The 13,150-nt window shown below is 35.1% G+C and overlaps 2 protein-coding genes and 1 pseudogene across 2 annotated transcripts; 2 read left to right on the top strand and 1 right to left on the bottom strand.

The window, feature by feature from the left end:
• The first annotated feature begins 500 nt into the window (after window positions 1-500).
• On the top strand, window positions 501-3,347 carry LOC125852415 (ankyrin repeat-containing protein At5g02620-like). Its single transcript, XM_049532151.1, has 3 exons — window positions 501-1,087; window positions 1,268-1,797; window positions 2,669-3,347. Exons 1-3 carry the CDS (start codon window positions 511-513, stop codon window positions 3,275-3,277), a joined length of 1,716 nt encoding a protein of 571 aa, XP_049388108.1. The 5' UTR covers window positions 501-510; the 3' UTR covers window positions 3,278-3,347.
• Window positions 3,348-4,281: 934 nt separating this feature from the next.
• Window positions 4,282-8,179, top strand: LOC125852416 (protein ACCELERATED CELL DEATH 6-like). The gene is made up of 4 exons (XM_049532152.1): window positions 4,282-4,542; window positions 5,315-5,938; window positions 6,142-6,671; window positions 7,426-8,179. Exons 2-4 carry the CDS (start codon window positions 5,362-5,364, stop codon window positions 8,029-8,031), a joined length of 1,713 nt encoding a protein of 570 aa, XP_049388109.1. The 5' UTR covers window positions 4,282-4,542; window positions 5,315-5,361; the 3' UTR covers window positions 8,032-8,179.
• Window positions 8,180-8,666: 487 nt separating this feature from the next.
• LOC125852417 (U1 spliceosomal RNA) lies at window positions 8,667-8,810 on the bottom strand (annotated as a pseudogene).
• Between the last annotated feature and the right edge of the window lie 4,340 nt (window positions 8,811-13,150).

Here is a 13,150-nt window from a genome sequence, read left to right on the forward strand (position 1 = left end):
ATCACAAATGGGTACTATTTTTGAATCTGATGGTTTTAAATTAAAGATGTGTAGAATAAATCTTCTTTAATCTTATAATTTTAAACAGTAAAAAAATCAATTTCAAAAGATGTTAGTTTTTTTTTTTCCTTTTAAATGGACTAAGAAAAATATAAGAAAAATCAATAGAAACGGGGTGAGTTTTCCCCTTTGAATTTTAAGTTTGAGTTATTGGTTGGTAAATAATGGACTTTACTTTTGCAATCCCCTCTCTTGATTCAGATCGGAGAGAAAAATAAACTAAATAAAAATTAATCAGTAGTCTCTAGATACGCGCTTTTGCACATGTACCTAATTGTATTAATTAATGATTACATATAAATTTTAAAAAATTAAATAAATATATATTATAACAATGCTTTTGACTTAATTAGATATTTTCTCTATCTCAATTTATGTGGTAATGTTTGACTGAGCATAAAATTTAAGAATATAAGAGAAGACTTTTGTGATGCAGTTGGATCACACATTATGGATCCAAACGTGTACAATGCTGCAAAGAGAGGGAGTATCGAAGATGGTGATTTTTCACTTGTTGATTATCTGAAAAGGGAGGAAGAAAATGGTTACCAAGTCACTCCAAAGGGAAATACAATCCTCCATGTGGCAGCTCTCTTTGGCCAACGAGGTTTTGTGGGAGAAGTCCTTAAGATTACCCCGGCGTTATTATGCTATAAGAATAAGAAAAATGAAACTGTGCTTCACATTGCAGCTAATGTAGGACAAAGTGAAGTAGTGAGTGAACTACTTAACATAGAAGGAAAGGAGACACTTGTGAGGATGACGGATGACATTGGAGATACGGCCTTGCACAAGGCAGTGAGAAGTGGACACATTGACATTGTCAGGATGTTGGTGAAATTATTACTAGATCCTGAACACGACTTCCCAGCCAATAAGGCTGGGGAGACACCACTTTATCTGGCTGCGGAGTCTGGTTTTCATGATGCTTTGATTGAAATCTTGAACGTTTGCAAAGAACCAACTTATGTTGCAGGTCCATCCAATCGAACACCTCTACATGCAGCCGTAATTCAAGAACACACGGGTAAGTACCTTCTGGATGATTTCATCATATATTATATGGAAAATGATTAAATTTGTCCCTCTACTAATAGAAAGAAGCTATATTTGTCTCTAAAGATACTCCTACAGACATACTTTATGATCTTGTTAAACGAAAAAAATCATTCATTTATCATATATAATATTTGACTAATATATCCAGAATGCGCGAGATCACTATGGCAATGGAATAAACCTTTATGCGAAGAATCTGATAAATGGGGTTGGAATTCACTACACTATGCTGTTAAACAAGGATTGACAGAAATAGTTTCCGATATGTTGGGATGGAAGAAATCCTTAGCCTACCTTCCGGCAGGCAGTGAAAATGATTGGACGACGGCATTTAACATTGCAGCTAGTGAAGGTGATCTATTGATGATAAATGAGTTATTAAATCACTGCCCAGATTGTTGGGACATGCTTAATAGCAATGGCCAAAATGCACTTCATGTTGCCTTATTGAACGGTCACGAAATGTTTGTCCATGCCTTCCTTGGGTCTGGAATTTGTGATAGCCTTGTTGATGAGGCAGATAATGAGGGAAATACTCCACTCCATTTGCTTGCTGCCTCTGGGAACCGTGTGCCTCAAATGATATTAGACCATCCTAGCGCAAAGAAGATGACATTTAACAAACAAAATCAGACTCCACTTGACATAGCATTGTCTCGTACATGGACAATAAAGAAGGTACTCTCTCTTGTCCATGACAGACTGGATCGGTTTTCCCCAGTTCTTTGAACGGACTCAGTCCGTTGGTTTCCTTGTTTTTTTTTTTAATCAACAATGTAAATAAGATCAGCAAAAATTACAGAATTAGAGGGGGACATGGCAACCTAACCTCTAGACACAAAAATAGAGCATACAGAGGAGTTAATGCTCCTAAGAGATCTTGTCTAAGACTAAGAGTTCTGGCACCTTGAATTGCTATAGAAGTAATCAGTAGCTTTAGCCTAAACATACTGGCATCTACAAAACAGTGTTTTTTTGCTCGTTTTCGAGAGGATGTGAGCTGGATCTTACCATCAAAGGGGGCCAATAGCCTCGTTAGGAAATTTTTATCTTCTTAATGGGTGTGGCAATTTTCGCAAGAGCATCTGCAACTCCATTACTTTCTCTATAGTAGTGAATAATCGTGACATCGTGCTTTCCTTTGGTTGGTTCTTGCACTGCTTTAGTAGTGATATTTATTGAGTAATGGTAAAGATTAAAACTGTTCACCAGCATGCTTTGTCATGATTCCTTTATTTCTGTTATTGGACTGCTTTGATCTGTTTTTCATTGAGCCGAGGGTTCTATCGGAAACAACTTCTCTACCTCCAGGTAGGGATCATAAGGTCTGCATACACCTACCTCTGGAGTAGGGATTACACTGAGTATATTCTTCTTGTTGTTGGTAAAGATGTTTTCTAAAATGACAACTATTTTCGACTATCTATTTTTAGTAATGACGAAAATAAAATGAACTAGAAGGAGTAGTTATTAATTCATCTTTTTCTCAAGTAGCATTATATTATCTTTCACCAGCTGACCAACTTTGTTACTACATTTCACATCTTAGGAGAAATTGGTAGGCGATTTGTGCAGCATAAATGGACGATTGGGACAACGTGACTTCAAGGTAAAACGGAAAACAGAAACGATTGGTAACATACGACAGATTAGGAAGGAGGATGATCAGGACAAAGCTAAGAGAGACAAAATAGAAATAGAAAAATTTATGAAGGCAGCTCAAATACAAGTAGTTGTAGCTACTCTCCTAATGACGGTCACTTTTGCAGCTGGCTTCACATTGCCAGGAGGTTTATACAACGATGACAGTCCTAATAAAGGGATGGCGATTCTATTAAGAAAAACAGCGTTTCGTGCATTTGTTATTTCAGATGTCCTGGCATTTTCATTCTCAGCTGGTGCTATATTCATCTACTTCTTCATGGCAGATTGTGATGTAGACGGAGAGGAAGAATGTAAACGGGACTGGTTCAAAGTTTTAAGGAGTTATTATTATATAGCAGGTATTTTGCAACTTTTGGCAATGGGTGCTGTTGTAATTGCATTTGTAACTGGTATGTATGCTACTTTAGCAAATTCACTTGCTCTTGCTGTTAGTGTTTGTGTCATTGGTTGTGTCTCTTTTGTTATGTACTTTTGGATTATCATTTGGGTATAGAAAACCAAGAAGAAACTCTTAAGAGCTCTTGCTTTTTACGCCTATTGAGCCAACAAACATACTTTGTAGTCATGCCCAAGTTGCCACCAAATATGCATTAATTTATGGTTAGATTATATGATCTAGTATAAATATTGAGTGCTAAATAAGTACTTCTTTCTATGTTCAAGTTTATTTATTGAATTTGTATTAAACTTTGAAAATTCTAGAATGGTAATTATTCTCCAAACTATGGTTGTGTATGAAATTTTCTTTTTTTCAAATATTAAAGACTCTTTAACTTAAACTAGACTAGATGAAAAAACATTATTTTGAGAACTTTACTATTCATGTTTTAGAAATCAAACTATTCAAGACTTTTTTTTTTTTGTTTATAATTTTCTTTTTTCCTCAAATAAAACCTACTAAAATAAAAGGTCAAAATGTCAAGATTAGACCAGAAATATATATTTTGTAAAACTTGGGTTCCATAAAAAATTAAATATTCATAATCACATCGTCCTATATTAATAAGTCTTCTTCATTTATGGACTTCATTTGCCAGAAAACCTACATATTTGTTTGCTTCTCTCCGGATATGGATGATATTCATCTTGGTGGCATTAAGCAAATACTTGCAATCTCTTATGATATTTTTAGATATTTTAAATATAAAAATAAAAATCCATCATATAAAAAGACACGAAACTAAAAACAAATTTGGAACAGTTATCTTTGTCCTCTTTGATTGCTTTAATTTTTTACTTCCTCTCTGTCTCACTCCCTTTTTCTATCATTATAATCCAATGCAGAGGCGGAGCCAGAATTTTCAATAAGGAAGTCAAAATCTATAGAAATAGACACATGAAGTAGCCGATGGGGTTTCAACATCTACTACATGTACATATAAAATTATTTTAATCATGTATAAATAATATAATTTTTCGTCCAAGAGGTTCGGATGAACCCCCATTGTACAAGGTGGCTCCGCCCCTGATCCAATGGCTGTCAACCTTAAGACTTGAAGTGGGCCCATCCTATCAATTTCCTAGCCAATAATAGTATGCCACGTGTGTTAACATGTGATAATTAAACATCAAAATTCCCTAATTGAGTCATAAAGTGTGAGAATGCCATAAGAAATTATTGTCTTATGTTATGTTCTTACCAACTAAGGAATCAAAGAATCTTTGTTGGGTTTTAGATTTGTAAAGAAACAAGAAGAAGAAAAAAGATCTACAAGGGTTAAACTGGTCTTTTAGATTTTATCCATCAAAGCAAAAAAGGTATGTTGAAGAGCTACCTAATCAAATCTTTCTTTAGTTTTACAGTTTTCCCATGTTGGGTTTTTACCTAAATACTCATTTTTTCCATGTGGGGTTTACTTTTTGTGAATGAATATGAGTTAAAGATTGGATTTTTAGTACATGGTGTTAATAAAGATTGTGTTTTTATCTTGGAGTGAGAAAATGTGTGTATTTATCTTTGTTGTGTACTATTACCTCTTTTCTGATTTGTTTGTGTTACTTTAATTTATCGAAGTTTAAGAAAATAAATAAGACTTTTGAATCTTGTGTATTAATGTTGTAGAAGGTATGAAAATGTCATTTAATTTCTCTTACTTGAAAAAAAAGATGAGGTTTTTTCCCCTTTGAATTTTCAGTTTGAGTCCTTGGTTGGTAACTAGTGGACTTAACTTTTGCAATCCCCTTAATTTAGATTGTTGATCTTATTTTTGGATGTTATGCATAATTTCTTTTGGTACATTGGAAAGAAAAATAAACTACATCAAAAAATTTAAAGTTGTTCATTAGCAATATATGCTTAAGTTCGCTAGGAGAAGAAACTTTATGTTCTTAATAGTATTACAGGGCCTCTTCATGATTGTGATTCTCCATAAACAAGTAGTCTCCAGATACGTGCTTTGTATGTGTACCTGGACATATTAATGAGTGTGTTAGTTTTAAAAAATTGCATAAACGCAATATAACAATGCTTTTGACTTAACTAGATACTTCATGTGTCTCAATTTATGTGACATTGTTTGATCGGGCACAGAGTTTAAGATATAAGAAGACTTTTGACACCTTGGATATCCACACATAATGGATCCAAGCATGTACAATGCTGCAAAGAAAGGGAGTATGGAAGATGGTGATTTTTCACTTGTTGATCATTTGAAAAGGGAGGAAGAAAATGGTTACCAAGTCACTCCAAAGGGAAATACAATCCTCCATGTGGCAGCTCACTTTGGCCAACGAGGTTTCGTGGGAGAAGTCCTTAAGATTAGCCCGGCGTTATTATGCTATAAGAATAAGCAAAATGAAACTGTGCTTCACATTGCAGCTAATTTAGGACAAAGTGAAGTGGTGAGTGAACTACTTAGCATAGAAGGAAAGGAGACACTTGTGAGGATGACTGATGACATTGGAGATACGGCCTTGCACAAGGCCATTAGAAGTGGACACATTGACATTGTCAGGATGTTGGTGAAAGTATTACTAGATCCTGAACACGACTTCCCAGCCAATAAGGCTGAGGAGACACCACTTTATTTGGCTGCAGAGTCTGGTTTTCATGATGCTTTGATTGAAATCTTGAACGTTTGCAAGGAACCAACTTATGTTGCAGGTCCATCCAATCGAACACCTCTACATGCAGCCGTAATTCAAGAACACACGGGTGAGTACCTCCTGGATGATTTCATCATATAAAATATGGAAAATGATTAAATTTGTCCCTCTACTAATAAAAAGAAGCTATATTTGCCTTTGGTTAAATTTATTTCAATAAATATACTTCTACAGTCATACTTTATGATCTTGTTGAACGGAAAAATCATCCATTTATCATCATCAGATATAATATTTGACATAGATATCCAGAATGCGTGAGATCACTATGGCAATGGAATAAACCTTTATGCGAAGAACTTGATAGATGGGGTTGGAATTCACTACACTATGCTGTTAAACAAGGATTGAAAGAAATAGTTTCCGATATGTTGGGATGGAAGAAATCTTTAGCCTACCTTCCGGCTGGCAGTGAAAATGACTGGACGACAACGTTTCACATTGCAGCTAGTGAAGGTGATATGTTGATGTTATTTGAGTTATTAAACCACTGCCCAGATTGTTGGGAAATGCTTAATAGCAATGGTCAAAATGCACTTCATGTTGCCTTATTGAATGGTCACGAAATGTTCGTCTCTGTCTTCTATGGGTCTGGATTTTGTAATAGCCTTGTTGATGAGGCAGATAATGAAGGCAATACTCCACTCCATTTGCTTGCTGCCTCTGGGGACCATGTGCCGCAAATAATATTAGACCATCCAAGAGCAAAGAAGATGGCATTTAACAAACAAAATCAGACTCCACTTGACATAGCATTGTCTCGCACATGGACAATAAAGAAGGTACTCCCTCTTGTCCGTGACGGACTGGATCGGTTTTCCCTCCGTTCTTTGGACTGACTCAGTCCGTCAGTTCCCTTCGTTTTTTAAAAATTAACCATGTAAATAAGATTAGCAAAAATTACAGAATCAAAAGAAACCATTGCCTGACAAAGGGTTCGGTCCAATTTGGACACCCATTTAGGAGGTGCCAAGCAGACCCATCATTGATTTGAGATCTTGATAAGGTGAATATCCAGTCTTTGCAATTAATGCTAGGCATAATGAGTATAAGCACCTCAAAAAAATCTCTTTTCGTCATATGAACTTTAAGGTGTATGAAGTTTCACATTTGATTTTTTAAGCAGAACGATAGGACATATGGCAACCTAAGTGGAATTAAACTGCTTTGTCATGATTCTTTCATTTCTGTTGTTAAACTGCTTTGATCTGTTTTTCATTGAGTCGGGGGTCTATCGGAAACAACATTTCTACCTCCATGGTAGGGATAAGGTCTAAATACACATACCTCCGGAGTAGGGATTACATTGAGTATATTCTTGTTGTTGTTGTTGTTGGTAAAGATAAAACTAGTGTAACAATGAATCATATCTTGTGTTTTCTAAAATGACAGTCTATTTATTTTTAGTAAGAACGAAAATAAAATGAACCGAAGGATGCAGTTATTAATTCCACTTTTTCTCAAGGACTATTATATTATATACTATATCTTTCACCAACTAGGTGATCAATTTTATTACTACATGTCACATATTAGGAGAAATTGGTACGCGATTTTTGCAGCATAAATGAACAATTGGGACAATGTGACTTCATGGTAAAACGGAAAGCGGAACCAATCGGGAACATACAACAGATGAAGGAGGATGATGATGACAAAGCCAAAAGAGTCAAAATAGAAATCGAAAAATTTATAAGGTCAACTCAACTACATGTAGTTGTAGCTACTCTAATAATGACAGTCACGTTCGCAGCTGGTTTCACATTACCAGGAGGTTTAGACAGCAATGACGGTCCTAATAGAGGGATGGCGATTCTATTAAAGAGAGCAGCGTTCCGTGCATTTGTTATTTCAGATGTCCTGGCATTTTCATGTTCAGCTACTGCTATATTCATCTATTTCTTCATGGCAGATATGGATACAGACTACCATGAACAACCTAAATGGGACTGGTTCAAAATATTTCGGAGGAGCTATAATATAGCAAGTTATTTGCAACTTTTGGCAATTTGTGCAGTTGTAGTTGCATTTGTAACTGGTATGTATGCTACTTTAGAAAATTCACTTGCTCTTGCTGTTACTGTTTGTGTCATTGGTTGTGTCTCTTTGCTTATGTATTTTCCGATTATCATTTGGGTATAGCTAGGAGAGGTGTGCTTACTAGTAGTACTCGAACGACGTACATAACCTTAATTTGAGGTAATCAGGTGTGCTTAGCATTCGAGCAAGTCTCTGTTGTCTAATATAGCTAGGAGATTAAACTTAATATTATTTTTTCCTTCATGTATAGAGACATGTGATTGTGATTTGTGAATGATACTATTTGTTCTAGCATGATTTGCTAGACCTATTTTTCCCATTCCTCTTGTTATTGTTTCGAAATGAAGTAAATCGATTTGCGATTTATCAACACGTCTATATTTATTCAACAAGATCCAATAATTAGCTTGATTTCCTTTAGGAGGCAATGTATGTAGACATGTGTTTGTCTAAAAATGTGTACCATGAGTCTATTTACTTTAGTGTATATATTGTACTATTGTAGGTAGAACTTTAGGACTCTTGCGTGAATAAGTAAAGCATGATGAAATCTTCAAGTGATATAGATCTATTCCCTTCTCGGGCAGTGTAATTTTACATGATATCAGAGCTCTAAACATAGAAGCTACGTTGTACAAATTTCTATCCAAAAACAATGGCCTCTAGTTCCCTTTAACCCTACTCGTCTCTTTTAGCCTCTGCCCTGCATCATCTCATGGTTGTTTGTCCTGTCATCTCTAGGGCCCTATTATCACAAATTATGACGTAAGTTTAATGACTTGGGTCGATCTTAAGCAAACCACACTCCAAAGTGAAATGGAAGTCATCAACCTAGGCCACGGGCCTTACTGATCACTGACCAACCTAAATTATTTATGTAATATGATAAATCATTTATCTTTTGTTATTTTTTAAAAAGGCCATTCAAGGTGGAAATTAATACATTCAGCCACTTTACCTTAGGTTTTAAGCCAAAAAAAAAATTAAAACCCAATTGATCATTTTAACCAAAAATCACTTGTATATATAAGATAAATTTTCTGTATTTAATTTTGACCCCCCTCACAAACAAGAAGTAAAGAGTGGGTGGTAGATCTCTTTAATAATTGACTCTCACGTTTTGTGGCTCAAATCCCATTGTGAACAATGAACATTATATTTTTAGCTTCTCTTCATTTAATTTTGGGAACAATCTTTCACGTTTTTTTTATTATTATAAAAAAAGTGCTAAAATGATATATTTAAACCCAAAAAAATCGAAGGGTCCATTCCCAAAGGCTAACAATAGTTGTATAGTGGACAACTACTGTTGGATGAGGGAAATATATACTACTACTTTTTAGGAATTGGGTTTTGTAACTTTGTTGGCTTATCCGTACATTTATACTTTTATTATTTTTTGAACCCCTAAATGAAAATTCTGAATCCGTCACTGACCCACCCAATATTTGACTGGTAAGCTCCTTTATGCATTGATAAACACAAGGGTTAAAAAGGTCCAAATTGACAAGTTAAAATCAATTAAATTCATATAACTACAAGGTTCTAATTCGAATTTTGCTGGTAGCATCTAATTTATTAAATTAGATATGTTCATTATCACCTCGTCCCATATTAACAAGTCTTCTTCATTTGCCAGAAAATCAACATACGTAGTTGTTTGTTTTTCTCCAGATATGAATGAAATTCATTTTGGTGACTTCAAGCAAATACTTATAATTTCTTATAACGTTTTATTCTTTTACGTGAAAATAATTTTTTATGATCACTTACAAATTGAATTTAAAAAAGAATATTTTTTATATCTTTAATATAGAAAAATAAAGATATATCGTAAAAACTTAAAACTAAAAATAAATTTGCACGATTTTGTCCTCTTGATTACTCTGATTTTTTTGCTTCTCTAGTTCACTCCCTTTCTCTATCATCATACTCCGACGGCTGTTAACTTCGAGACTTGAAGTGGGCCCACCACAAAAATAAATACTTACATAACTAAACACACAAAAAACATTTTTCATCATAATGAATACATACTTTATGCTACTAGGATAAAGATTCGATTTTTTTCATTCAGGTTTTACTTTTTTTTTGTGTGTGTATTAATATGAGTTAAAGATTCGATTTTGAGTATATGGTGTCGATAAATATTGTGTTTTTTTTGTTAGGGAGTAAGAAAATGTTTATATTTGTTTGTGTTGTGTTGTGTTAGGCGTTTGACCATGAAAATAAAATTTTAATTTATTTTATTTAGCATTTTTAAAGTTAGAATTGGAATTGTGTTTGCCATAATATTTGATTATTTTTTTAAATTTGAATGTGTTTTTTATGAGGAAAAATTCTTTTGGCCAGAAAATTTAGCCAGAATGATAAAATAACCTTTTTGAACATTTTTATAATTTCTTTTCATAGTTTTCTATTGTGGGATTATGCATATACAAAGAATTCAGGAATTTGATGGGGGGGGGGGGGGCTGTTGAGATATGAGCTGATGATGAAGCAAGGAGAGTACAAGTTAAAGCTGTTAGTGTTAATAAAGGGCAGATTAGTCTTTTCCAACTAATTAGTTATAACTAACTTTCTGTTAGTAGATTCTAGAAGTTAGCTACACAATGTAATAGGAATTAGCTATAAATACTAGTCTTACACTGATGTATTACTTAGTCTTTGAACTCAAACAATGAGAGTTTCTCTTCTTCAATGTTAGCTCCTTGTTAATGGAGCTTTTCTGTTAATTCTGCCTGTTTTCACTTACGTTCATGGTATCAGAGCCGCCCACAACAATCTCTGTGGAAGGTGATCGGTGTTTGGATCAAAGAATTGAGTATTCGATTCACAGATTCATCAGTTTTTTAGTAGAATTGCAGATCTAAGTTACCAATTTATCAGTTTTTCCAGTAGAATTGCAGATCTAAGCTAGGATCTGTTATTTGTCATTTGCTTCCGCGACTGTTGATTGATTGGAGCTTCAGAGAAATGGAAACTCACAGAGCAATTGTAGATCTAGATCAAACATTCAACAATGGCCAGAATGAGAGTACATCCACACCACTTCATGTTGCATCTGGACAAGGTATTGATTACAATCATCCTCTTTTCCTTAGTCCAGCTGATATTAGTGGAGTTAGCATCATTTCCTTTCAATTGATTGGTGTTGAGAATTATACCTTATGGAATCGTTCAATTACACTAGCACTACTAGGAAGGAACAAGGTAGGGCTAGTAGATGGATCCTGTATGAAAGAGATGTTTGGTGAAGAACTGTGGGGACAATGGGAAAGGGTTAATGCAATTGTACTTTCGTGGTTAATGAATTCAGTGTCAAAAAGTCTGCTCAGTGGTATTGCTTTTGCATCCAGTGCTTTTCAAGTTTGGAGTGATTTAAAAGAGAGGTTTAACAGGATAGATGGATCTAGAACCTACAGTCTACATAAGGACATTGCCTCATTACATCAGGGTACTGATTCTGTGTCTGTGTACTACACGAAACTCAAAACACTATGGGATGAGTTTGAAGCTTTGGTTCCTGCTCCTTGCTGTAACTGTGACAAGTCTAAAGGATTTGTTGCTCATCTGAATAGGTAGAGATTATATCAATTTTTGATGGGGTTAAATGAGTCTTATCATCAGGCTAAGAGCCAAAAATTAATGATGAATCCCTTACCAACTACTAATCATGCATATGCTATGATAGTGGGGGATGAGTGCCAAAAGGCTATGGTTTCAGTCACTAACAGCATGGGATTAAACTCAGTTGGAGGAGACTCTGTAGCTATGTTTTCTAAAACTGGTACTTCTTCAGGACCAAGTCAACGGTTCAAAAAGAATTCTATTCTGGTATGTGATTTCTGTCATTGTAAGGGTCACAACAAAGAATTTTGTTATAAGATTGTTGGATATCCACCAGACTTCAAGTCTAAAAGGAAGGTACATGGGACTTCCTCAGACTCACACCATCAGTTAGCTCACTTCTCATATGGTATGAATACCAATGTTCCTGTTCCAGGATGGGGAAGGAAATCTGATACTACTCAGGTTACTGATGAAGTGATAGAAAATTCCAAAGGGCACAAAGCAATGAGTCAAGCTGAGATGAAGGTCAAACAGCTTCTTCAGGGCTGCACTTTTACAAAGGAACAATATGATCATATTCTCACAGGTTTCCAGAACAAGAATGAATCTACTTCTTCAGACTGTTATCCTGCACATGCTGCTCACACTGCAGGTAAAACTTTCTTTGTTTCTGAAAATAGTAATGTGTGGATTGTAGATACTGGTGCAACAAACCATATGGTATCTCAGTTGGATATGTTTATCAAAGGGTCTGTGATCAAGTTAGAGGTTCCTAAGAGTGTGTATTTGCCTAATGGAAACACTACACAGGTGACTCATGTTGGTTCTTGTGCTCTATCAGATAGAAGTATCATTTCCAATGTCTTCTATCTACCTGAATTCAAGTATAATCTGATGTCAGTGAGCAAACTAACAAAGGAACTTGGGTGCTCAGTCACTTTTTTCCCTAACTGTTGTGTTTTCCAGGAACTTTACAGTGGAAAGGTGAAGGAGATTGGTGAAGAAGAAGGATGTCTGTATACTCAAAGAAAATTTTGTGAAAAGGAGGGATGTTGGTTCACTGATAAGAAAGATTCTGCACTGTCAGTTGCTCAAACTGCCTCAGAGTTGGAGCTGTGGCATCAAAGACTAGGACATGTGTCCTCAGGAGTTCTTGCTAGGATGTTTGATATGAATAATCAAAGTATGAGTAGAGTGTCTAAGTGTCTAGTTTGTCCCTATGCTAAACAAACAAGACTTACTTTTCCTTCTAGTAGCATTAAAAGTTCAAACATTTTTTATTTGATTCATGTTGACCTCTGGGGTCCTTATAGCACACCTACTTTTGATGGAAATAAATACTTTCTTACGATAGTTGATGACTTCTCAAGGATGTCCTGGATTTTTCTATTAAAGCATAAATATGATGTGAGCATGTCTATACAACTGTTTCTAAAGTTTGTTAAGAATCAGTTTGCTCAAACCATCAAAGTGATACGGACTGATAATGGTACTGAGTTTGTGAATGCTGTGTGTGAGACTATGTTTAAGGAGATGGGAGTTATTCATCAGAGATCATGTCCCTACACCCCTCAGCAGAATAGAGTGGCTGAACGAAAGCACAGACATTTACTTGAGGTTACAAGGGCCTTAAGGTTTCAGGCGAAAA

Source organism: Solanum stenotomum, unplaced genomic scaffold, assembly GCF_019186545.1.
Source record: "Solanum stenotomum isolate F172 unplaced genomic scaffold, ASM1918654v1 scaffold35048, whole genome shotgun sequence".
In the NCBI taxonomy this organism is placed as follows: Eukaryota; Viridiplantae; Streptophyta; class Magnoliopsida; order Solanales; family Solanaceae; genus Solanum; species Solanum stenotomum.